This window comes from Ptychodera flava, chromosome 8 (genome assembly GCF_041260155.1).
Source record: "Ptychodera flava strain L36383 chromosome 8, AS_Pfla_20210202, whole genome shotgun sequence".
Lineage (NCBI taxonomy): Eukaryota > Metazoa > Hemichordata > Enteropneusta > Ptychoderidae > Ptychodera > Ptychodera flava.
This window is the reverse complement of record NC_091935.1, coordinates 31,767,239-31,792,993: the sequence shown is the minus strand read 5'-3', so window position 1 is coordinate 31,792,993 and position 25,755 is coordinate 31,767,239. Positions and strand designations below refer to the sequence as shown.

Sequence of the window (25,755 nt, the reverse complement as noted above, 5' to 3'; positions counted from 1 at the left end):
AACCAGTTAATCAAATGCCTCATTGACAGGAGGAAATTCAAGACCATATTTGAATAGTAGTATATATTGTCCTCAAATTACTCTATCACGGCCCAAGTACTCATTGCCTTCAGCAATAGTGCCTTGTTATTTATAATTTTACTTTTTTTCGGAGCACTGAGACGTAAAATAGTGCGCTTTTAAGAAATAAATAATTATACTAATAATAGTATATTCCATGACTGAATTATGAAAATTGACACTTTTCATGTAAATTATAGTCCCTTGAGATTGTGGTGATGATGATGAAAGCGAATCCCGTTTGCTTCAGAGGAGTCTGTGCTATACTGTGACTAACGCGACTGTCCCTCACTCAGGTATGTAGGGATCAATGTCTAACTTACGCTGTGATCATGAGTAGGGGTAACCTTTGCCCTCTTAATGTTGTGTAGGATTAACCTTTGCCTCCTTTATGTAGAACTGTACTTTACATATGACGGCACATTGTTTTTTGTTGCACTTGACTTGTATGGCTCAAAGTGGCACGGCACGATCAACGTGAAGAGAAAATGTCTGCCCTAGGTTCGCTGATAAACGGCGTCGTTGAAACACTGAGGCACTTGTTCTTCTTCCTAACAGCTGTAATGGCAGCAACCACTGCGACACAGGCAATTCTAGCATTCGCCGTCACCGTTTTCGTCGTTAAGGTGGTGACTGTATTACTGAAGAATATGGCGATGAGACGCCAGCTGGAGAAGGCGTTCAGCTGCTTTCCTGGAGAGCCTAAACACTGGCTATTCGGCCATCTAAATTTTGTAAGTTGTGAAAATTCATGCAAACTTGGGCATGGTATTTGAGGAAAGCAATCTGTAACCTTCACACCTTAGCAAGCATCAAACCGGTTGGAAATGTCGAAAATTGTTAGCACCATATTTGCAATGTGCAAGGGCGCACAAACTCTTCGTGATAGGAGTTCCATGGCAGCCATTTTACCACGTAGTCAGAAACAAGATTTATGGGACGTTCAACTATTCTCCTGATGAGAATACAAATCAGGGGATACTGTACAAATTTTGGTACTGGGGAAACAAATACATAACAATATGTGTACTGATATTTACAATTCAAAATGGCCGCAATCCCTATGTGAACTCCATGGTCTAAAATAATTATTTATTTTCACGGAACTGAGATGGTAAAAACTTCGTTTACTCCAAGAGCTTGAAAATGAGCTCCCAAAAGCGGTAGACCAGAAGCGAATTGTGTAAAAATTTCAGAGACTGTCCAAACGTCTGACCGCGTGTCGCTTCTACTGACTGTGACCCCCAAGCTATGTCTGTAGTTGTCCTTTGTCAGATAGCTGTGATATTTACAATGTAAATATTACAATGTTATGTAATAGGCTGCAACTGGAAAGTCAATCAATACGATATCATCCTTTTCCCCAACCCGAGTCGAAAGGTAAGCAACCTACTCAAAAGTCCTAGTCATAACAGGAGTGAACATTGATATAACTCTCACCGGGTTTTAATTTCATTGCTTTTTAGGCGTTCAATACATTTTTCACTTAGATTTAAATTCAATTATATCAGTTATGAACAAATTCATTTGTATTTGATTCAGCGAATTTCATTTATCTGTAAAAACAGCAAAATTGAATCCCACAGACAAATTCTGTCACCTATAATGCGTCAAATTAAATCTTAACCTTACACCATGTAAAATATCCAATCGATAGATCTTATTTACACGATTAGCGGGTAATTGTATATTATTCAAATTGGTACTTTACCGAATTTTATATCCTTATTATTCCAAAGAGGTCTTACCGGTACAATAATTGTGTGTGAGGCATAGAAGGGGGCCATGTTATTTGACACCGATACAAATATCTTTGGACTTATTTAAGTACAAGGGTCACAAATTTCAGGAATTTCTGTTTGCCTTCGAGTTTCACCTAACCATAGCGTATTTCTCACCGTGTACATTCCAGGTAGACCCGACCACATACTTAGATGTCAGTGTAGATTGGGCAAACAAATACAAATATGGGTATCCCGTCTGGTATGGTCCGTTCCGAGGAGGATTTGAATGCACTCATCCTGACACTATCAAGGCAATTACATCGACTTCAGGTAATTAAAGGAGAAATTAACAAGTGTGTTGACATTATATTTTTAGTTTTTGCGGAGCATACCTACCTACATACATACATACATTCATACATAAATACGTACGTACGTACGTACACAGATTCACATGCATCCATTCATAGCTATGCACGTGCATAGGCACTTGCACACCTTCATGGTAAAAATAATATATTACTTTTGACATTTGTTGTCATATTAATGTGTATATTACCGTGCCCTGCCCGTCGCATTTTGATTGGTCGAGCTGAACCACGTGACTGACCACAAATACACAGTAATGGTTTGTTTACATGCCCGTGAATATGAATAATAAGATTAACAACTCAAAGTATCGTAACTTACAGCTCAAACGTAAATCTTAATCAATCACAAAATAAAATGTAGCACTTGTAGGTCAAGTTGAGATATTTTTTTCTGAAAACATCTCCGGATTTGCCAATTTTTTTCAGCGCGCGTGACAGTGCGTCGCGTAATGCTCAGTTTCTTGGGCCCAGTTGTCGTTCGCTCCTGAAATTTTCGGAAATTTTGACGGTTTTCTTGGGTTCGCTGATAATATAATAGAAATAACAGACTCCGCTCTGACCATTAACGTTTATTTGTGGGCGCGGGCTCGAGGAAAGCCAAATTAACGTTAAATTTTGGCTTTCCTCTCGCCCTTGCCCACAAATAAACGTTAATGGTCAGCGCGTCGCCCATTATTTCTATACTATTATTTCACAGAGCCTAAAGATGAGTGGGCATATGCATTCGTTACACCCTGGTTTGGCGACGGTCTGTTGATCAGTAAAGGAGCCAAGTGGAAGAGAAACCGGAAGCTGCTCACACCAGGCTTCCACTTTCAAATTTTAAAACCCTATGCCAAGATATTCATCGACAGCGTAAATATTTTAGTGGTAAGTAATGAAAAAAATGCTGCTGCTTGAAAGTACAGATAGGAAAGACGCAATTACAGGGAACAGTGTCATTCTCTTTTCAACAGTTGTGTGTACAAGATTTAACCCTTTCACCCCCAGTTCCCTGTGTACAGGTCTAACTTTACCATAGAAAACAATGGATTTGGGACAAACCATGGTGGTGAAAGGGTTAAAACTGCATTCACATCAATCTGATTAATGCGGAGCTGCATGTTTATTAACACAGTTTTTTTTTCAATGGAATATTTCTCATCAAAGATGACAAAGAAACCCCCTCATACTATATAATTTCAAAAAGCAGAGAATCTAAAGTTGAGTATGGTAACAATAACTTACTCGAAGGATGACGGTCTTTATATTAAAGGTCAAAAATTTCAATTATAGTAGTTATGATAAAATAAATTTTAGTCAAAAACTCGACACCATTTTCTGAAATATAATATTTTACTTGCAACAAGAGTATATGAGGGCATAAACAACTTTTTTATTTTCCATAATCTGTCCTTTTTCTAACATGACATGGGTTGAAAGACTGGCAGGCAAAAAGTGATTAAAAACACAATTTGCAAAGTTAAAATGCCTCTTATTAAAGATGTAAGAACTTTTTACCAAACAAAATAGCCATTTTATTATATAGCGTTATAGGAACATAAGGAAAATTTCAGAAAATTTGACAAAGCAAGAAAGGAGTTAAATTCTTGAAATTGGGAGGAAAGAGAAGCAAGTAAATAGGGTGATGTGCATACAAATGCAAAAATTAACATTTCATATCGCGCAACTTACGACTGCTTGACATACCTAACAGGTGAACCAAGCCAATATTTTAATCTTTGATTAACAAATTAATTAAAAGTCAATGAATATTTGTGGAAGCGTTATTTTGAGCAAAATACGCTGTGTTGGGTGCAGCGCCCCTTCATTCAACCAAAATGGAAAACAACGTCAAATTAAAAAGGTTTGGTACAGTTTGAATTATATATTATCAGCCCAAAAATCGAATGAAGAGATTGTATGTAAGAAACCATCATGCATATATTAAACAGATTAAAGTTACTAAAACTCTTCGTACAGCATTTTGTTCTTTTTCAACTTGCATCAGATGTGCAATAATTGACAAACTCTTCATATACTTCATTTCAGACTAAATGGTCCGGTCTCTGCGACCAAGGTTCAATAGAAATATCTCAGCAGATCAGATTGATGACGTTACATTCATTGATGAAGTGTATATTCAGCTTGGATAGCCAGTGCCAGACAAAACCGTAAATATCTGTAACTCATAATAAATATATATATATATATATATATATATATATATATATATATATATATATTATATATATATAATATATACATATATATATATATATATATATATATATATATATATATATATATATATATATATATATATATATATATATATATATATATATGTATATATACGGTAAAAATTGATAACAAGTTGAGAACAGGACTTAGGCGTTATTCAGAGTTTCACGCTACATGTGTCCTCTGTGGCGATCATCAGACGAATGCCTCAATTTCAAGGACAGCAACACACAGTACAACAATGGTCTATCATTGACAGAGAGCAGCCTTACTCAACCATGACAAAACGCTGTAACGTCTGCACCACAGAGAAATTTCATATTATCCACTCAGACAAATCAACACTGCTAAACAAACATACAGAATTTCTTTCGAAATGTAGACACAGAAGCAAATTCCTTCTCATTAACACTTGAACGCCCAAGACAACCGCCTCTTTTGCATATACACGTGACCCTATATATGAGTAGCGACGAGCCGGCCGCCAACATCACTCCTGACGATTGCCAAGCGCATGAAACGTCTGTCGATTAATCACGATAAGTTCCACGCCTATATATATATATATATATATATATATATATATATATATATATATATATATATATATATATATATATATATATATATATATATATATATATATATATATATATATATTCGTTAATTATTTTTCATCCAGAGAATTCAATCCATATGTGACATCAGTTTATGAAGTTTCAGCGCTTGTATCCAAGAGATTCTTCAACGTTCTGCATTACAATGATTTTCTATACAACAACTTCACGTCAGATGGTAGATACTTTCGAAAGTCAGTAGACCACTTGCATAATTATTCCCGAAACGTAATCCAGGAGAGGAAGGTGGCCCTCCAAGTGGAGAAGGCAAAAGGCAAGGTGAACGACAGAAGATATATTGATTTTTTGGACATCCTACTTTCTGCTAAGGTGAGAACGTACATGTACCATAGAACTTGAATATTATTGCACGACTTCAAAATTATTCTTTTGACAACATCCTTAGTTTTGTTTTTACAAGATCTCACAATGAATACACATATCGAGATTTCTTTGGCACAACGCCCAAAGGTTATACGACATTAATTAGGCCTATGCTTATTGTAACTCTTCACAAAATTACACAGTTTTATCTATATATCGCTGTATGATAAAAACGAATGGATCATCAGGAAAAGAATAATGAATGCATGATTTTTGTAAAAAACAAAAAGTTTGAAGACTGACCATGGGAAAAAATAGCTACTTGGTCGTAATATCAATATTCGGCTCATATACCGAAGCAAATTTACAATGGATTAGCAAGAAGCTTGATATATCCGGTGTTGCCGAATATCAGCCTTGACAGCCTGTTAACTTCTCTAATGAATGGCAGGATGAAGACGGCAAGGGTCTGACGGATGAGGAAATCCAGGATGAAGTAGACACATTCATGTTCGCAGGACACGACACCACGGCTAGCGGCATATCATGGTGTCTATACAACCTGGCTAAACACCCAGAACATCAGAGGAAGTGTCAGCAAGAGATAGACGAGTTCTTTCTCAATAAAGGGAGCGTTCATATCGAATGGTTTGTCCATACTTGGGTGACATTAGGTTACGAATCCTATATTTAGGGGCAGCTTTCTTGTTATGGTCCTCGACTGGCCAAGACATATTGTTTCATGCCAATTTTCTTTTGACGTGTAACAACATATAACATTGTTCGTCTCAAGAATAGTTTAATGTCATTGAAAATTCCCCTTTTGTTTAACGATTTATTCAAATCTCATCGTGTAATGATCAGGTACCACAATGGAGAGGTAATGTCAGATTCCGGCTACAATATGTTTATGTGTTCGATAGGGCATTCTGTATGTAAGGCTATACGGTCGATTCAAGCAATCCTTTGTTATAATTACTTGACTAATCTTCATCTTCTTGTCTATCCACCCTGCACCAGGGATGATCTGAAAAGCTTTCCTTACTTAACGATGTGCATAAAAGAAAGTCTCCGTGTTACACCCGCGGTACCGATGATAGCTCGGGAACTAACAAAACCAGTCGAGTTGCCGGATGGAAGAGTATTTCCAATTGGTACGTATCCACAAACGCAATACATTTATAAATGTTGTTAGGAAACATACAGTTCATTAAATGGTCAGTTCCGATAAAGTTTTTTCTCAGTGTATAAACTCTGTAATGTTATTTGTTCCTGTGTTTCTATGTCTACAGGCATGCAGATCTCACTGAACATATACGCTTTGCACCGAAATATCCACGTTTGGGACGACCCAGAGGTGTACGACCCATTAAGATTTCACCAAGACGCTCTAGAGAACAAGTCACCGTACGCTTTTGTGCCTTTCTCTGCGGGTCCAAGGTGGGTTGATTCTGCAGGCAAGAACTACATGCAACTTACTGTTTTTGAACACATTATCTGGTGATTGCCATGAAAGGGTCTGGGAGTCGCCTTTACATGGAAGGAATACAGACAGGAGGGATAGAAAGTAGTAAATTGCATGAAGAAATCCCAATGACTTGTGTCTGAGTGTTGATGATTTAATGGTAATATGTGACTGGGAATCTTAAGACTGCTAGAAGAAATCACTCTTCGGTGAAGGTTGAAACTTTTTGAAAAAGGTCGAGAATTTTGCATCGCCTAGAACCTCAGCTCATGAGACAAGATAGATGCCGGATAAAATATTTCGTCAAAGTGTTTGAAAATTCATTCTCGTTGTCACTTCATAGACACCGTGGCTAAAACAGAAAAAATGATACATGTCAAATCCACAATTACGTAAAGGAATCTTTTTAATAAATAATGTTCCAAACAGGCCTAAAATGCATTTTACGCACTATTATCTTGTTTTGTTTGTTTGTTTTTTCAAAAAAAAACTCGTCTGTTGTTATGTTCTTCTCAGTTTGCGTACAAGGCAACCTTGATGTTTTGCTCTGTTGTATACTCTTCTCTATCATAGATTCCACTTTTTCCCAACAGGAACTGCATCGGCCAGAATTTTGCCATGAGCGAGATGAAGATGGTTCTCTCCGTGCTGCTCTACCACTTTGAATTTTCGCTTGATGATCAAAAACCTGTCAAACCGTTTTTGGGCTTAGTCCTCCAAACTGTGGACGGTTTGCATCTACACGTGAAGAAACGCAAATGAATAAAAAGTCTGTAAAATAACAAATTTTCTCCTATTCATAAGCTGCATTTACCTCTCGTTCATAGTTGAAAATAATCACATTGAAGATATATTCATTATCCACGTCTTTCTTGTTTACATGCACTTGCGAACTGTCTGCAAGGAGAGAATTACAGTTCAGTAAAGTCGAACATCATTGTATGGTAAACTGGAGCCAAAGCACAAACATCATTTATCTCCTAGATTGATTTATTCAGTTGAAGATTATTATGAGGGAATGTGCGATCGGTATCTAGTAAACGACATATTTTAGCCCAACAGTGGACAGACTACCCAGATCTCATTAGCACTGTATTAGCATTTATTATTTGAATTACTTAAATTATTATTTGAATTTTCCTCAAAATTATGAAGCAAATGCGTAACATAGTGGATAATTAACAAGTAGAACCTAAGTGACTAAGAAATCGTTTTCTTTCCTGCATACTGTTAAGAGAAGCCTGGTATAAGCTAAGTTAGAGATATTCGAAGGAATTTCAAAGTCTTACTATGATGGGCACTGATCAGATAAATAGACCTATTGGCTTTCTTTTCACTCATTGAGGTGAAGTCAGATGTAGGTATGTTTTGCTTCGTGTCTGTTCCTTCGCTGTTTATTTTTGAAGTTACCAGTAATAAAACCACATTTCTTCATATAATGTTTTAAGGTATATTGTTGCACAAAGTAAGCTCAAGAGGAACTTCAATACTGTCACGTCCGTTCCCTTCTCCTTTCTTCGTAAATCTATGTTCTCATATTTAATTTCAAATTTAACGAATATTCATCGATGCAAGATCTGACTAAACTGCAACACACAGTAACTGTCACAATTAGTTCAAGACGTTTCCAAACTATGTAAAGGCATGAGTCGTTTCCTTTAAATCGCACAATGGATTCGCATATTTTAAAACAAGCACATTTTGTCCGGCATTGCGATATGTAAATTGGTTATGTCTGCCTACTTATCATCAAGCTAGTAAAGGTGTCGAAACAGGTGAACAATCATCCATTAATCAGTTACCTCTGCAAGTCATGGTAGTGTAAAAAGTATACTTATAGTCATACAGTCACTTGCGATCTAAATGTGGTCATCGGGTGTACCCAGGGGTCACTACTTGGTCCACTGTTATTCGTATTTATGTCAATGATTTACCAGGTGTTTGTATAGATTCACAATGTCTCTTATATGCAGACGATGCTAAAATCTTTAGACCTATTAAAACTATTTCAGATTGTTTAAAACTTCAAGAAGATGTTGATAGAGTAGCCTTCTGGTGTCGATCTTGGAAACTCGATTTAAATGTCAAAAAGTGTTCTGTGATCTCTTTTACCAACAAGAGGACTTTAATTCATTTTGACTATTGTATTTTAGATATCATTCTTAATAGGCAGCAAAAAGTTAAAGATTTGGGAGTTATTTTAACCTCAAACTTAAGTTTTTCAGATCATATTTCTTTTACTGTAAATAAATCTTTTAGAATGCTGGGTTTTATAAAACGAAACTCTCAAAATTTTACTCAGGTTCAAACTTTTAAATCTCTTTATAGTTCTCTTGTAAGGAGCTGTCTCGAGTATGGTTCTGTTGTCTGGAACCCTTGGCAAAAATCAGATATGGAATTACTTGAAAATGTTCAACGTAAATTAATAAAATACTTGTGTTTCAAAACACATATTTCATATCATGCTGACCAGTATGAAGCTCTCTGTACCTTGTTCAACTTACCAACTTTGGAGAAACGTCGCTGTTATCTTGATATGATGTTTTTACACAAGTGTGCAACTGGAGTTTATAATTTACCAGATGTTTTATCAAAGCTATGCTTTAATGCACCTGGCAAACTTTTGCGCACCTGTCCCACGTTCAGACCACCTCATAGCCGTATCAATGTTTTTAAATTTTCTCCTCTTAATAGATGTATAAGTAATTTTAATGAATTGTTCAGTAACAATCATAATATTGATATTTTTAATGACTCATTTATGTCTGACATTAGACAAGTTATTTTTTAATGGCTGTTCTTGTTGAGTTGTTTGCTTTGTTCTTTGTCTGTGTGTGTCCTACACTTGATTTTAGTTTTGTAAATACTTTCTGTTTGGTGCTGTCTTGTTCAGTGTTTTTTAACCGTTTTCTTTTGAGCTTTTGAGGAACCTGTAAATGGGACTTGATCCCGTAAGGATTTCGAATAAATAAATAAATAAATAAATATGCCCATATATGGTCAAAAGGGCGTTCCTTGGTATTCAAAATACCCATGTGAGGGCGCTGTTTTTAAACAGCGGCCACCCGCTTAAAATCTGTGATTGGTTAGATTTTTCTCTTTCCATCGTAACTGTGGCAAAATTGGAACAGGTGTCATTATATCTTTAATAAATAACAACTCTACAAATAAAAATCAACGTGTTTGTTGTTAATGTAATGTTGGTCAGAGGCAGTCAAAAGTAATGTACTTTCGTGCATGAAGAGCATTTCCTGGACAGTTCCGCCATCATACTAAATTTTTTATCTTTTGAAACATGTCTCATAACACTGATTTTCACTTTTTTCCCTTCACTTTTATTGTCAAACTGACTGGATGAGGTTTGTGGGCGGCAAAATCAAAGTATTTTCGTAAGAGATGATTCGAAAGATCATCATACTCTGCAGCTGTGATTTTGATTGTGTAGTGCAGAGAAATTGAGTGTAGTGAGTTTAGTGTTGTGCGTTGCGTGTAGTGAAGTGTAGCGAGGCGTAGTGCAGTGTATGGGAATGTAGTGAAGTGCACTGCAGTGTACTTTAGTGTAGTCTAGTCTGCAAAATACACTCTAATAGACTTTCAATTTATTGACAGTTTTTTCAACTTAACACAAAGCGTTTTATAAAATGTGGGTTTATTGTTTTCAAAGAAAACAAACAAACATGGCATAATTTGTCATTAACACACGTCCACCCTTCGGAGTTCCGATATGTATTCAATATATTTCATGGAGAGTGACGGCGATGTTATAACTAATGTATCGTTGAATATCCGACGCGAATTCTCGTAATTTATTTATTATTATTAGACTTCATTTAAACTCGATAGACTGTTGAGCCTAAGGCTCTCCACAGTGTCGAGATGTAACAAAAGTGTAAAATATATACATTAAAATACGAAAAAGGAACAGGAAAAACACAAAACATGTTCATAAAAAGACAACAGGTTACAAATGGCGTAATCCCAAAAACCCAAAACAATGGCTTCAGTCATTTTTAGCTCACGTGTTCACACACCTGAGCTCAGTAATGTCGCAGCGATGTCTGTGTGTCTTTGTGTCTGTCTGTGTGGGCCCAATATCTAAAAAACGGTGTATCTGATCAGAATTAAATCTGGTACATAGATTCAGTTTACAAAAGGCATGAACTGAATAGTTTTTGTTGGTGTGGCTTGCATACTTTTTGCTCATTTGCATAATTAATCATTTAGGAAAAACAGATATACATCGAGAACGACTGCACACAATTTGATGAGATTTGTTGCAAATGTTGATCACACCAGGATATATCAGCCGCGAAAGGTATAAAGGGGTGACATGAAAGATAAGTGCTAACTTTGCATACTTAGAGACATATATCTGAATTGAGTCTATCTAAATTGACGAAACTTGATATATATATTGAAGATGCTATGATTTAATATGATTGAAAGTCTTTAAGCATTTTCACTTCAGCCAATTCCTAATATATATATATATATATATATATATATATATATATATATATATATATATATATATATATATATATATATATATTTAACGAACTTTCCTAATTAGGGATACACATCTGAATTGACTTGATAAAAATTGACGACACTTGCTACATATATTGAAAGTCTTCCAGCATTTTTACTTCGGCCGATTCCTACTTTGTATATTTAATAAATTTTCCTAATTAGGGATATACATCTGAATTGACTCGACCAAAGTTGACGAAACTTGCTTTGTGCATTGAAGATACTTCGATACAACATTATTCAAAGTCATTTAACACTTGTATGTCAGCTAATTTATAATTTACATATCTAATAAGGTTTCACAGTTTAGAATATATATCTTGAAGGACTTGACCAAAAGTAATTACGTCGCTATATAAAGTGGTACTACAATGCGGCAGAAAAACACATTTAGTATTTTTATTTCAACTTATTACATGTGTATATTTAATAACCTTTCAGAATTAAAACGTGGTAAATATTGTTTATGATATATTGATCATAACTCCTTCAAGGAAGTGCAAATGGCCAGAGATTAAATTTACACACAACTGCATGTAATATGTAATGAAACACGTGAGCATTTTCAGTTCATATTTTGTTTTCCTTGACTAACTGATTATGCCTCTAATATCATTTCTGAGGAGTAATACTTCTATTGCATATTATGGTCAGCAGATAATGGCATGCAATAAATTTAAGTGGTCACTTTTAAGTTATGGAGAGTCTGTGGTACCGTTCTCGATCGTTCTTCGCCTACAGCGGTCATAAGGTCATTGTCTAGCAGTGATTTATGTTGCCCTGCGTGGCATGGCTGAGCGCACGTACAGTCGCCCGTCTTCTAAAATTCTGCCCTAGACGTGAGTAGATACGCAAGTCTACACACGTCTATGGTGCGCCTAGGCGCAGAGCAGAATTTTAGAAGACAGGCGACTGCGCTGTGTGTTACCGACTTTAGGCCTCCCACCTCTAGCCGGTAACATACCCTACCATGTAGAGCTATAATTTACATGTATGCTAATCATGATAAGCTTATGTTGTCTGTGTTCTAATATGCTACTGATGAGTCAGCGCCAGCTGAGTGGCGAGTCAGCACCGTTCTATGTTTGTTATAAGGTTGTGTATGCTGTTTCGTTGGTTGGATGTAACCTTTGTCTTATGAGATCATAGTTCAAATACGTACTACGTCGCGTTGTGCATTCTCTTCTGGTAGGCCTAAATAGTTTATCATTCAACCGTACAATCAGTGATTGGCAAAATGGCTACCCAGCATTCGATCGTGAACGGCGTTGCAGAAACATGGCGGCATCTGTTCTCGTCTCTTCGAGCTGTAACGGCAGAAACCACCTCAATGCAGGTAATATTAACCTTTGCCGTTGCCATTGTCCTTGTCAAGATGGTGTCAGTTTTATTGAAGAGCATGGCGACGAGACGACAGCTGGAGAAGGCACTCAACTGCTTTCCTGGAGAACCTCGGCACTGGTTGTTAGGGCATCTAAATAGTGTAAGTTTAAATTTAATTGTAAATTCTCACACTTTTAGGCCTACATATATATATATATATATATATATATATATATATATATATATATATATATATATATATATATATATATATATATATATATATATATATATATATACATCAAAAGGGAGGTATATGTAATATGGAATCTTTATAGGCCCTATGTGAAGGATTAGTGATCGATTAGGGTCTCATCATAACGCGCCAGTCTGTAATATTGTTGCCGATAACTGAATGCCAAAGACACAGCTCAAAAGTTACATAATATGTGTAAAATATCAGTTGGTGGGCATTTTACCTGCAATGTACAGGGCATACATGCAGTCACTGCAAAATCGCACTCGCCGATCGTCGTTCGAGGTCGCCTTCTTTGTCTGGCCACAGTCACTTGTGATCTATTCAGCTCTTGGACTATGCACCCTATAGACATGTGTATATATGCCTGAGAAACATATGTACACACGTCTATGGGGCGCATAGTCCAAGAGCTGAATAGATCACAAGTGACTGTGGTTTGGCGGCCGGGTGAGAGACCCGCAGAGCAGTCTGGGTAACCGAGACTATGTGCTGCCGAAGTGAATGTCTGTCGCTGTGAATTTTACTCGGGACAGTTCAGTTTTCGTAGTCGGAGGGTGTGTAAACACTGCCTAAAGGCCAGCCTGCCATTATTGCACCAGCAGAGAGAAAAGATGGGTTTCTGGCACGCTTTGGTTGATGTTAGGCAAGTCACATGTGCAAGGACGGCCTGGCGTCTGTTAAGAAGCCCACTTTGCTCTGCTGGATAGCTGTACTGATGATAACTAATTGCTATTCAACCGATGCATAAAACTTATAAAAACACGAAATGATACTTTTTGACATTGTTTTTATCGTCAGTTATCATAAATGTTTATGTCACGATGTCACTACGCTAAGCGTGCATGCTTTCTCCTTGATATTACTAGCCTGGAAACTGACAGTTTTCATTCAACTCAAACTTTCCACATGGTAATTTTAACCCAGCCTCTTTTAACGTACTGATCGCCAAGGAAAATTGCAGGTCACCACCAAAAATTTGGAGTTCAAGAACAAATGCCACCTAAGGTTGCTCCGAGTCTGCGCACAACAGAGGGCCGGCAAAGTATTGTGAAAACTTGATGGTTCCAATAAACCAGGGCACATCCTACCTTCAATAAATATGAAATACATGAACATAGAGTAAAGTGTTTTCACACAGTATTGAAGATATCCTTCTTCCATTGGTTTGTGTGTGATGGGTATTCTTCAGCGAAGTCTTGCGTGCTTACCGTTTATTGACCCTTTCTCGCCTTAAGTTTATAATTTTGTAAAGGTTTCTCAATGCCCATTGTAAATGATGTTGAAAAAAATGTCTGACTTCAAAATTGCAAACAATTGCGTGTTCGCCCATACAGAATACCGCATGGGGCAGGGGAGATTAGTTGCACCTGTGTCATCAAACAAATCCTTAATGATTCCTTCCAATGGAAATGAGAAAGAAAATTTACACGTTAACCTTTCTAAAGGACCAGTTTAGTTAATCATAGTTTGCTTTTCAATAAGTAGGGCATTTGTTGTACCCGCAGACCATGGCCTTTATTGTTATTTTGTGTTGAAACTTAAATTTAATATCCTTACTTGCTTTTAGACACATTTAAATAATTAGTTAGCTGCTTAATTTTATGGTCACTATGTTGAACAGAATATGGTACGAATTAAAGAGAATTGTGGGTAATTTGTTGCTACTGTTTCATGGTGCAATAGTCACAGTACCCCGTTGTTTCACAATTTTAGCAACAGTCACCGGACTTTGCTCTAGAAATGGCCAGGCGGGTGTCATTAACTTTTTTCGTTACTATAGTAGAGTTTTAATTTTTTTAGTTTGAAAGGAGGGTATCAAGAAGAATTTGTCTCCTACGCTGGGAAAACCTAACGGTACCTTACGTGCAGCAATTAGGTGGACGCAACAGAAGGCTGTAACTATATGCCAACTTATTAAAATCCAAGTATTTGTCTTCTCTTGAGAAGCATGCACACTTATGCTCATCGTCAAAGAGTAGGTCGCCCTACAGTCCCGGTAGGAGTGCAACTTAATTGAAACATTATTTTTCAATTTCTGAAAGAGACGATTTCTTCCGCGCATTTGTCTTGGACAGTGGCGAGCTATTACAGTGTAAATCACATATATTTTCTTTTTTGTGTCTATTTTCTCAAACAGTTGCACTTGGGAGAGCGTATAGATGATTACAACACATCCCTAAAACAAGAAGAAAGGTGTTACTTGACATGAGAGTTATATGTTTGGACTTACTTCAGTAAAATACTTACGAGAGTTAACTTTTTAGAAGCTTCCTATTAACACACAAAGGTATTCCAACCACTTGCGTCTTTCTTTCACTTCTGCATCAGTTAGATCCAAAGACATACCTAGATGTCATGGTTGATTGGACAAACAAATATGAATATGGGTTTCCTGTCTGGGATGGTCCATTCACTGCAGGATTCATGTGCACTCATCCCGACACAGTTAAGGCAATTACATCGACCACAGGTAATACCAGATGTGAACTGAAAATGCTCACGTGTTTTATTATATTTTGCAGTCGCTAACTTTGATCAAGTAAATCCGGTATATATCCCTTATATTAGGAAAGTTCATTAAATATGCAAATTAGGAACTGGCTGAAGTGAAAATGCTTAATAACTTTCAACAGTGTTATATTATAGTATCTTTAATATACATATCGCGTTTTGGTCAAGTCAATTCAGATATTTATCACTAATTAGGAAAGTTCATTAGATATGCAAAATAGTACTCGTCTGTAGTAACAATGTTAATTACTTTCAATAATGTTAAATCATAGTATCTTCAATATACATACCAAGTTTCGTCAATTTCGATCAAGCCAATTCTCATATATCCCTAACTAGAAAAGTTAAATTTGCAAATTAGCACTTATCTTTCATGTCACCCATTAATACCTCTCACGGCTGATATATCTTGGTGTGATCAACATTTGCAGCAAATTTCATCAAATTGTGTGCAGTCCTTCTAAATATATATTCGTTTTTTCTTAAATCATTAATTATACAAATGAGAAAAAGGTTAGCAAGCCACACACACCTTAAACTAATCAATTCTTGCCTTTTGTAAACTGAACCTAAGTACCAGATTTGATTCTTATTTTTGAGCCGTTTTTGAGATATCGGGCCAACACTAGACAGACGGACAGATGGACTAACAGACAGACATCGCTGCGACATTAGTTCATGTCTTCGAACACGTAAACAAAAATGGCAAATCCTGGAGTTGACAAGCATTGCACACACCATTGAGCACTAGCTAACATTACATTGGGAGGGGGTGTTGCGTGTAAACCAATGCAATACGTATTATGCGTATGTGTGTATCCACACATACATAGATGGATGCATAGATTGATGCAGAAAGAGAGAGAGAGAGAGAGAGAGAGAGAGGAGAGAGAGAGAGAGAGATACGTTACACATACATACATACATACATACATACATACATACATACATACATGCAAGTTGAATGAGACAGACAAAGGTACACATATTTTACATACATATATTTATCTTATGACATTTTACAGAGCCTAAAGATGATTGGACATACGCATTTATTAAGCCCTGGCTTGGCGACGGTCTGATAATCAGTAAAGGAGCCAAGTGGAAGAGAAACCGTAGACTACTCACACCAGGCTTCCATTTTAAAATCTTAAAATCGTATTCTAAGATATTCATCGACAGTGCGAGCATTCTGATCGTAAGTTTTCGAATAACAGCCTTACTTGAGGAAGGAACACAGACGCGATGTGGACTGGAGTAATTTTAATGGTTCTGACTTGATGCTAAGTTCTTACGTTCTGATACGTAGACTATAGCCTGTTAGGATAGTCTACATATCAGAACGTCGGAACATAGCATAAACTTTACACTATTAAAATTTCCCAGTCCACATTGCGCCTGTGGGAAGGCAGTAGTCCGCTGTAATCCGTTGTCAGCACTGTAGTATTTAGGCGCAAAAAGACGACACACTAACATAGCTGACACAATACCTGATTGGCCTTTCAATCTCCACATCCTGAAAACAAATCGACAGACTCGTATTCACTAATAAGATTAAAGGTTATTCTGAAAACTCATTACACCATTTTTATCAAAATAGCTCATATATGACATGAAATATTACAAACTATGATGATTTTACGTCATTCTATTTCAGACTAAATGGTCCGGTCTCTGTGACCAAGGTTCAATAGAAATATCTCAGCAGATCAGATTGATGACGTTACATTCATTGATGAAGTGTATATTCAGTTTGGATAGCCAGTGCCAGACAAAACCGTAAATAAATTTTGTTTGTTCAACTTGCGTATTTGCGTTACGCTCCCCTCCTCATAAGGGAGCGCAGAGAGCGTCTTCGAGCGACGGATCTTTCAGTCTACAGTGTAACATATATATATATATATATATATATATATATATATATATTATATATATATATATATATATGTCTGTGTCTGTGTCTGTGTGCGTGTGACTGACAATGTACTATCTAATACAAACAACTGAAAATGCCATAAATTGCGTCTGCAGTGGGTGCTCTGGGGTGCTCTGGAGGTCATAAATAGTGACGGCATTCCTTATTAAGAGAGCATAAGTTATCGAATTAAAGGTCGCCTGTCTACAAGTCAAATGAGACGACATCGATTTAATGAGATTGTGTTGTTTGTGTTATGAAATAATCTTACTTTGACCACGCTGAATACATGTATGTGTGCACCAGACACGGTACTGGCGAGGCCGAGTGGATTTGGGAGTAATAGGGGCAAGCCTTATCCTTTGGGATAACATGCATCAGTAATGACTGTCAGCAGATATGTTACTTTAATGGCTGTTTAACATACAGAAAGAAAGCAAATTTTCATGGCTGCTTTATTAATGATGTGTCCCGTCCACGTTTTGGATGTGAGTTTGACTGGACCTCGCTGTAATCGTAGAAATTTGTAGATATCAAAACACAATATGAATGCCTCATTGCTGTACATAATCCTCACCTCACATACTTGTTTACAAACTCCTTTTACAGTTATGCTCAACGGAAAGTAGACGATGAGATTAAATGATACCTTACTCAATTACTAATTTACATCAGACACTTTATTTCTAAAACTACACTAGTACCTCACAATATTGCTTGCGAGCGGCAAGTTCTCAAAGACAAGAATAACAAATACCAGACCTAAATGATTCCTTAACATAACAGTCGCTTGCCTGCTTCTCTGCCGACATGAGTGCCTTATCTCTTTCCACTGGTTTATTGCCGTAATCTTATACCACCATACTAATTACACAGCGACAAAAAGACAACTGTAGTTCTTGCTGAAATGAACGTCATCCCCGGGGTAGACCGGCCGACATTGTTGAGACACTGCTCAGTAAGTGTCAAGTAGATTGGATTTTTCAATCTTTAAAATCATGACTTCTGCTTTTGCCAATTTTCATTTTCTTTGACACTAAAATGCCTTAAAACAGATTACCCCTAATTCTTTGTATGAAAATGCCTCGACCTAACCCCCCTAATTCTTTGTAAAACAGGTCCACACTTACGATTGATAACAATGGGTATTTTGCCAAACCATGGTGGTGAAAATGTTACAATCAACTGCCACTCTGTAATTTGTGCTAGAGTGAAGATAAGTGTGGACAAAAACATTTGGATAAAACTGACTTAATTTGGCAATGTTATCACGCATGGGGGTCTCTAGCTATGTACCATATCGCCAACTTTACAATTACCTAAGCTACTGATGATTAATGTGAAATACTGTCTATGTGTCCACTGTTCTGTGTATCTCTTCTAGCAGTCAAACAGTGGTGCAACTATTCTCATGCATACTCTTCCAAGTACATTTGATTGGGATGTTTAAACGTTTTGTGTTTATTATATCCAATCAAATGAGACTTTGTCTATCTGTTATTCAATGGCTCAAATTGATGAGGGTCAATTACAGATTTGTATAATCCTCTACAAGATTTACTCGCCAAACCAGAGAAACCATATAATTATTGTCTGTCTCAAGATATCTTTGCAAGAGCTTTTCAGACAAAACGTTTGATTCATGAATGATGAAGATGTTTCATTATTTGCCTTTTATATATCTCTTTGAGAGGCACATATGTTACTTCATGCTTCAGCCAACTTACAGTTGTCTTTTTGTCGCTGTGTAATTAGTATGTGGTATAAGATTACGGCAATAAACCAGTGGAAAGAGATAAGGCACTCATGTCGGCAGAGAAGCAGGCAAGCGACTGTTATGTTAAGGAATCATTTAGGTCTGGTATTTGTTATTCTTGTCTTTGAGAACTTGCCGCTCGCAAGCAATATTGTGAGGTACTAGTGTAGTTTTAGAAATAAAGTGTCTGATGTAAATTAGTTATTGAGTAAGGTATCATTTAATCTCATCGTCTACTTTCCGTTGAGCATAACTGTAATAGTTTAGAGGGGAGGGGTATTTCCCTTTTCTTCATTGAACGCACACTGAGTACCTCTGGCAGTACACCATGATCTATTTTCTGCGGTGCTCTCTTTTGAGTAATTCTTGGGGTAGTATATTGGATAAAATGTTTACGAAAGGATACTTTGTGTAGTGTAACCAAACAATTTGATGTCGTTAAAGGGTGGTTGATAGGGGCAAGATAGATGTTGCAAGACAACTTTTAGCATGAAAGATTTTCCGAAAATCATACAAGTGAATCATTAACACAACAAAATGTTCCTGTACATGCTTAAGGTGAAGGGCGACGAATTCGGACGCGCACACGCTTTAGAACGTTTCTGCGCAGATTTAAGTCCAGCCAGCCGCAAATGGGTTATTTTGTTGCGCATGTATTCAACATCACCTGTCATTGTTGAAATTGCACTTTTACCACATTTTTTGACCCAGTCTCTTAGAAATACATGTGACCTATAACCTTGTCATATTTTGACCCCCTAGGAAGCTGGTTTTTATTCAATATGAGCGAAAAATTAACATTTCTCTCCCATTTATAGGCGCATATTACCCATTCGCCTTGAGATATTGTAAAAAGTAGCGTGGTGACACCCTTTTATTAAAAGTGTAAACTAAATGGTATTATGTCAGGATTTTATTCGCCAAGTATGGTCAAAATGTCACCATTCAGAGCGACAGGAAGAAAGTTCGAAAATTATGTAGTGATATAATTTCGATATCGTCATTTTGTAATCGATACTTATGTAAAAATTTATTTACAAACATCATGAAAACTATACATTCGATGGATACTGATGATAAGTCTTGGTATTTATTAAATTAACTCATTTGCTAAGGTTTTCATAATTGCTTGCTTTAGTTAAAGTGAATGATATCATTTTTATTTATTTCTAACGACGCCATTTTAACGTCCGTTTCCATGGAAACGAGCGTGGTGACCCCCATTTTTTATTTCATTTTTGCACTTGCACAGCTTCCAAGAATATTTGTGCGAAGTTTCAAAAAATGACACCACAACTTAATTTTGACGTTATTTGTAGTACTTCACCTTAACGTCATGTGGAGGTGGTGCCTCAACAACACTGCTCGTGAACCAGAAAAATCTAAATTCAATAATGCCGAAATACCCGGAATGGTCATCCAAGTAAACAACTGATGAATCACTTACAATTTATATTGTTATTTCATGCCCCTCTGTAACATCTTCTAAGGTTTTGCGATCGTTTGTTTTACCGTCTCTGTGAAAAATGGAATGTTCTCGCTAATTATTCTAACCTCCACAATGGAGGAGTTCACATGGGAAATATGCCATAGGCATGTAAAAGTTGTAGGGATATGCTTCTTAGTTTGTTATGCGCCCGGTGTTCATTCTCATTTACAGAGAATTCAACCCGTATGTGACGTCAGTTTATGAAGTTTCAGAGCTTATTGTGAAGAGATATTTTAACGTTCTGCATTACAACGATTTCATATACTACAACCTCACAGCCAATGGTAGGAAGTATCGACGTTCTTTGGAATGCTTGCACAACTATTCGCGAAATGTTATCAAAGAGAGAAAAGCAGCCCTAGAAGTCGAAAGGGCAACAGGCAAGGTCAACGACAAAAGATATGTGGACTTTCTGGACATCCTGCTTTCTGCTAAGGTGAGCAAATATATTACTGTTATCGTATCGCATAATAGTCATGTCAAAATTATCTTTAATTGCTTAAGATTAATTAATGATCGGTGAGTAGATAATACTTGTACAGATTACGGAAAACAAAACTTAAAATCTGTTTTGCTTAATTATAATTTATTTCATCCTAACTCGATAACCAAAACCACACCGGTATATTTACCGCTGAAAGACAGGCCAACAGAGGAAGAGCACCAACCCCCGAAAATATCATGGGATAATGAGTGCATATACTGTGGAAAATGGTCGATGATCAACGAACCCTATAGCTTGATCACAGTGTCCATATTAAGCAAGTGTTGAAAGCGAATAAGTAACTTGCAAAAATGTAAACTAAACTTCACTATGACTTCGCTGCCTTGAAAGTCCATTTATACTACCTCTACGAATGACAGGACGAAGACGGCAAGGGTCTGACGGATGAGGAAATCCAGGATGAAGTAGACACATTTATGTTCGCAGGGCACGACACCACGGCTAGCGGCATATCATGGTGTCTATACAACCTGGCTAAACACCCAGAACATCAGAGGAAGTGCCAGCAAGAAATAGACGAGTTCTTTCTCAAGAAAGGAAGCATTGATGTTGAATGGTTTGTCCATTTGCTTGTTGCTTACATATTACCCTAGAAACATTGTTTCGATGTGATTTCACAAATGTTTAATTTGTCTCAAAAATATATATGGATCTTTGGAAGAGGCGTATGGTTTTATATCCATATTACTGTTTTTATATGTATGTCAGTTTGTGAGGATGTCTGTCCACTCAAATATTTTGAGAACCACAATACTTACAGATGTGATATTTGTTATGTAGATGCAAAATATGATTATGACAAACTCTCTCTTTTCTGTTTTTGATATTGTTGAAAATATGCAAATTAGCTCATAAAAGCCATTTAGTAAAAAAGTGTTCTTCTTCATAACCGCTGGTTAGACAGCTTTGATATTTGGTATACAGGTTGCTATACATGACTTTACTTGGATTCGTTCAAATTGTGATGAAATATGCAAATTTGTATTTTTAAGGCAGTTATTGTCATTTTTGGTAAAAAATCTTTTAAAATCGTCTTCTTCACAACTGCTGGTCATACAGCTTTGATATTTGGGTTATAGGTCCCTAGGGATAACCTATATCAGATTTGTTCAAATTGTGTATAAATATGCAAATTTGTATTTTAAGGCAATTTTTGTCATTTTTAGTCAAATTGTTTTTGGTTGAAATTTTTTTCACAAAAATCATTTGTCTTACAATTTTGATATTTGGTATGCAGCTTCAAAGGGATGATCAAAATGTGATACATTCAAATTATGATGAAAGCTATAAGTTTGTACTTTTGGGGCAATTTTTGCCATTTTAGTCAAAAAATTTGTTTCTCAAAAACTACTTGTCTGATACCTTTGATATTTGGTATACAGGTTCCTTGGGGTTATCTTAGTGCGATATATTGAAATTGTGATGAAACCTTCAATTTTGTATTTTTGGGTCAATTTTACCATTTTTAGTCAAAATCTTTTCTCAAAAGTTACTCATCTGATAGCTTAGATAGTTGGTATACAGCTTCCTATGGTTTATCTTAATGTGATATATTGCAATTATGATGAATTTCTTCAATTTTGTATTTTTGCAGCTAATTTTGCCTTTTGGTCAGGCCATCCTGAAATGAGCAATCAAATATATCCAGCTTCTTCATCAACACATGTCAAAAAAGTTGTTTTCTACAGAACACAGCGGGAGGTCTATCGGTTGTTAGGTCGCTTGTTTTTCTTTCAAAAGCGCTGGTCAGACAGCTTTGATATTTGGTATACAGGTCCATTAGTGAGATAACTTCATACGTCAGGAAATACTTTATTTTGTATCCATGTCTGTAGTAGCTTCAGGGACGTTGGCCCTATTTTTGGTAAAAGGTATATCAGAGATCGACAATCTCACATTGATATCCTTGAGGGTTCAATACAGATTAAGGCTGCAGCCCATCGTTTCAACAAAGTCGTACGTGATCTTCAGCGAGCTCACCGTCCATCTTCATTGATTGTTCCGTTATTTTTCTGTAAGGGAGGACCTGAACAGTTTATCGTACCTGACAATATGTCTCAAAGAAAGTTTGCGCATAACACCAGCAGTACCCGAAATTTGTAGGAAACTAACGAAAACACTGGAGTTGCCAGATGGAAGAGTATTTCCAATTGGTTAGTATCCACATGTGTGTCAGTGTGTGTGTGTGTGTGTGTGAGAGAGAGAGAGAGAGAGAGAGAGAGAGAGAGAGAGAGAGAGAGCGCACCATACTTGCATGCTTTCCTGGAGGAGTGCAGAATCTTAAAGTAGTATAAAAATGGAAAAAAATACGTTTGCATACATTATGTACGTGCCTGTTACTTGAGTTTTATAGACGCTAGCTATCAAGGAACTGATTTTTTTTTACAGATTGTTTGTCTGATGATTGCTTTGAGTGCGTGAAACCCGGATGACAAGCATTCGTGATGTGTACAACCAAAAAACCTGACATAACTAATGCGCACGTGAAAAAATGTATATTCATATGTATTCGAGATATTGTTCATACTTTCTCATTCACTTTGGTCATCTTCCATGTAGTATTTTCTCAATACCATAGTAGCATAGTTTTGTCTGTCTCTTTAAATAGGCATATCGATCTGGATAAACATATTCGCTTTACATCGAAACGTTCACGTGTGGAAAGACCCAGAAGTGTACGATCCGTTTAGATTTCGACAAGAGAACGCAGAACAGAGGTCACCCTTCGCCTATGTGCCATTTTCCGCTGGACCAAGGTAGGTTGATGCCGATAGGCATGTTAGTGCCCTTTTCTCCTGGGGAGGGGGTATGGATGGGGGTTATATTTTCAGTGACCAGGTTGAATTCAATGAAAGATATCTCACCTTTTCACCGTGGGTGTTCAAGCGAGACGAACTTGCCGATCAAACGATCTTCCCCGCATGCGTGTTTATTTGATTATGATGTCCTTATACTATCAATAATGTTTTTATGGATGTTTGAAATACAAAGATAAATCTTACCATCCGAAGGAGTTTACAACAAACTTGTTTCCAACATTTTTGAAGACGTTATGAGCTCAACAGAATAAATCTACAAAATTCAATTTGGTCGAAAATGATTACTTTTTATTCCCGGGGTTGCTATGGGTTAGTTCCGGGATTCACTGGCAGTTTTCGGGACAGGGAATACTTTCAGGAAAGAGTGATTGTATGGATAAATTTGACTTCATTGTATCAAAGTTTTAACGTTATCACTTAAATGCGGGTATCAAAATACTTGTGAATAAGTATTTTCAGGCTACGTCAAACATTTTTTCAAAAAACTTGATATTCCGATGACCTACAACTTGTTGGGCAGGATTCAGGAAATGTGTAGGCAATATGAAGATGAATGTCTTTGCTTCGTTAAACCACAATCCAAGGTTTTTCTTGTCAAAGTTTTTAAAGAGTATTCCCCTTCATGTGTATCATGATTTCATAGACCACTGGTACAGGGAAAACCCTCCGCTCTTATGCTCTTGTCAGGTTCTTCAATGGCCTGCCATCCCAGTTGATGAAAAGGCCAACAATGCTTTTTATGTGTATGCATAACAATCATTTCTCATGAAAAGCACCGGATGTATTCTAACTAGACTTGCGAGACACATTTATAGTTTACAACCAGCATTACTGATTATATTAAGAGCAATCTGATACCAATCTGTTATCCAAAAACCATAAGTCAAAAGTTGTATTACAGTTATAGCATAGACCGAACGCAGAACAGTACATGATGAAGTACCAGTACACATAACATAGTCAAAGTCATGAAAGAAAGATAATATATAGACATGTGGTTAACCAACTAAGAAGTGATGATCAAAACTATGCCAGGCTGCCTCGGGAAATCTTGCTTCCACTCAATAGTGCAATTTTGTGCTGTTTTTCCAACAGGAACTGCATCGGCCAGAATTTTGCCATGAGCGAGATGAAGATAGTCCTCTCCGTACTGCTGCACCACTTTGAATTTTCGCTTGATGATCAAAAACCTGTCAAACCAATTTTAGGGGTAGTTCTACAAGCTGAGGATGGTTTGCACCTGTGTGTGAAGAAACGTACATAACAAGAAATTCCGGCACAAATGACACTTACATACATGTAGTGTTCAACTGTTTCCTTGTTTGGTTTTAATGAAAGTAGTAAAGTAAGCGTGGACAACTGGGATGAAGTAAGAATTTTTACACCCATTTTATTCATTTATCTACATGAAGCGAAGGAAAAATTAACCATCCATGTAACTAAAGTATAACCCTGACCTATATACGAACTCACGCATGCGCAACAGCGGTTTGGCGCAGCAGCTTGCGCAGCAGTGCATTGTCCTGAACTAAGCGGGCCTGCTGAGCATGTTTATACACGTTCCGAAGGTGGGAAGGTGGGAAATTCCGTGTGAGTCATCACCCTATATAAAGGAGCTTTTTTTTTACCTGTGTTGTCAGTCCGGCCGGCCGGTCGCGGAGTCTAGCTGATGTTGAACTCGGAGTTCCTATCGGGGCGAACTAAATTTCATATCCATTTAATCCATAATGTCTTAGGTATCTTTCCAGAGGTGGACTAAATCCTTCTTGTTTTTGAATTTCTAGCGCCTGATGAAATATGTTCTGAATAAGTTCTGACCCCGGAGCCTCCTCGTTCCGAAGGGTTGCAGCTTTTTCTTGTA

General features: G+C 36.9%; 2 protein-coding genes across 3 annotated transcripts; both read left to right on the top strand.

Annotated features, from left to right (window-relative positions):
* Window positions 1–293: 293 nt before the first annotated feature.
* Window positions 294–9,958, top strand: LOC139139072 (cytochrome P450 4F2-like). Of its 2 annotated transcripts, none has more exons than XM_070707807.1 (9): window positions 294–794; window positions 1,973–2,114; window positions 2,853–3,025; window positions 4,187–4,308; window positions 5,061–5,274; window positions 5,771–5,967; window positions 6,340–6,473; window positions 6,612–6,759; window positions 7,378–9,958. In XM_070707807.1, exons 1-9 carry the CDS (start codon window positions 549–551, stop codon window positions 7,544–7,546), a joined length of 1,545 nt encoding a protein of 514 aa, XP_070563908.1. In that variant the 5' UTR covers window positions 294–548; the 3' UTR covers window positions 7,547–9,958. The 2 variants fall into 2 exon arrangements, with proteins under 2 accessions (XP_070563908.1, XP_070563907.1); XM_070707806.1 differs by having other exon boundaries at window positions 346–794; window positions 5,061–5,325.
* Window positions 9,959–12,554: 2,596 nt separating this feature from the next.
* On the top strand, window positions 12,555–25,268 carry LOC139139074 (cytochrome P450 4F12-like). The gene is made up of 9 exons (XM_070707808.1): window positions 12,555–12,800; window positions 15,228–15,369; window positions 16,436–16,608; window positions 17,068–17,189; window positions 20,742–21,006; window positions 21,435–21,631; window positions 23,095–23,228; window positions 23,684–23,831; window positions 24,990–25,268. Exons 1-9 carry the CDS (start codon window positions 12,555–12,557, stop codon window positions 25,156–25,158), a joined length of 1,596 nt encoding a protein of 531 aa, XP_070563909.1. The 3' UTR covers window positions 25,159–25,268.
* The last annotated feature ends 487 nt before the right edge of the window (window positions 25,269–25,755 follow it).

Coding starts and splice junctions, on each gene's coding strand:
- LOC139139072 (XM_070707806.1), top strand. CDS start 549: ATGTCTGCCCTAGGTTCGCTGATAAACGGCGTCGTTGAAACACTGAGG. Junction 795..1,972: donor TATTCGGCCATCTAAATTTT/GTAAGTTGTGAA, acceptor TGTACATTCCAG/GTAGACCCGACCACATACTT. Junction 6,474..6,611: donor TGGAAGAGTATTTCCAATTG/GTACGTATCCAC, acceptor CTATGTCTACAG/GCATGCAGATCTCACTGAAC.
- LOC139139074 (XM_070707808.1), top strand. CDS start 12,555: ATGGCTACCCAGCATTCGATCGTGAACGGCGTTGCAGAAACATGGCGG. Junction 17,190..20,741: donor AGCCAGTGCCAGACAAAACC/GTAAATAAATTT, acceptor TCTCATTTACAG/AGAATTCAACCCGTATGTGA. Junction 21,632..23,094: donor GGAAGCATTGATGTTGAATG/GTTTGTCCATTT, acceptor TTTTTCTGTAAG/GGAGGACCTGAACAGTTTAT.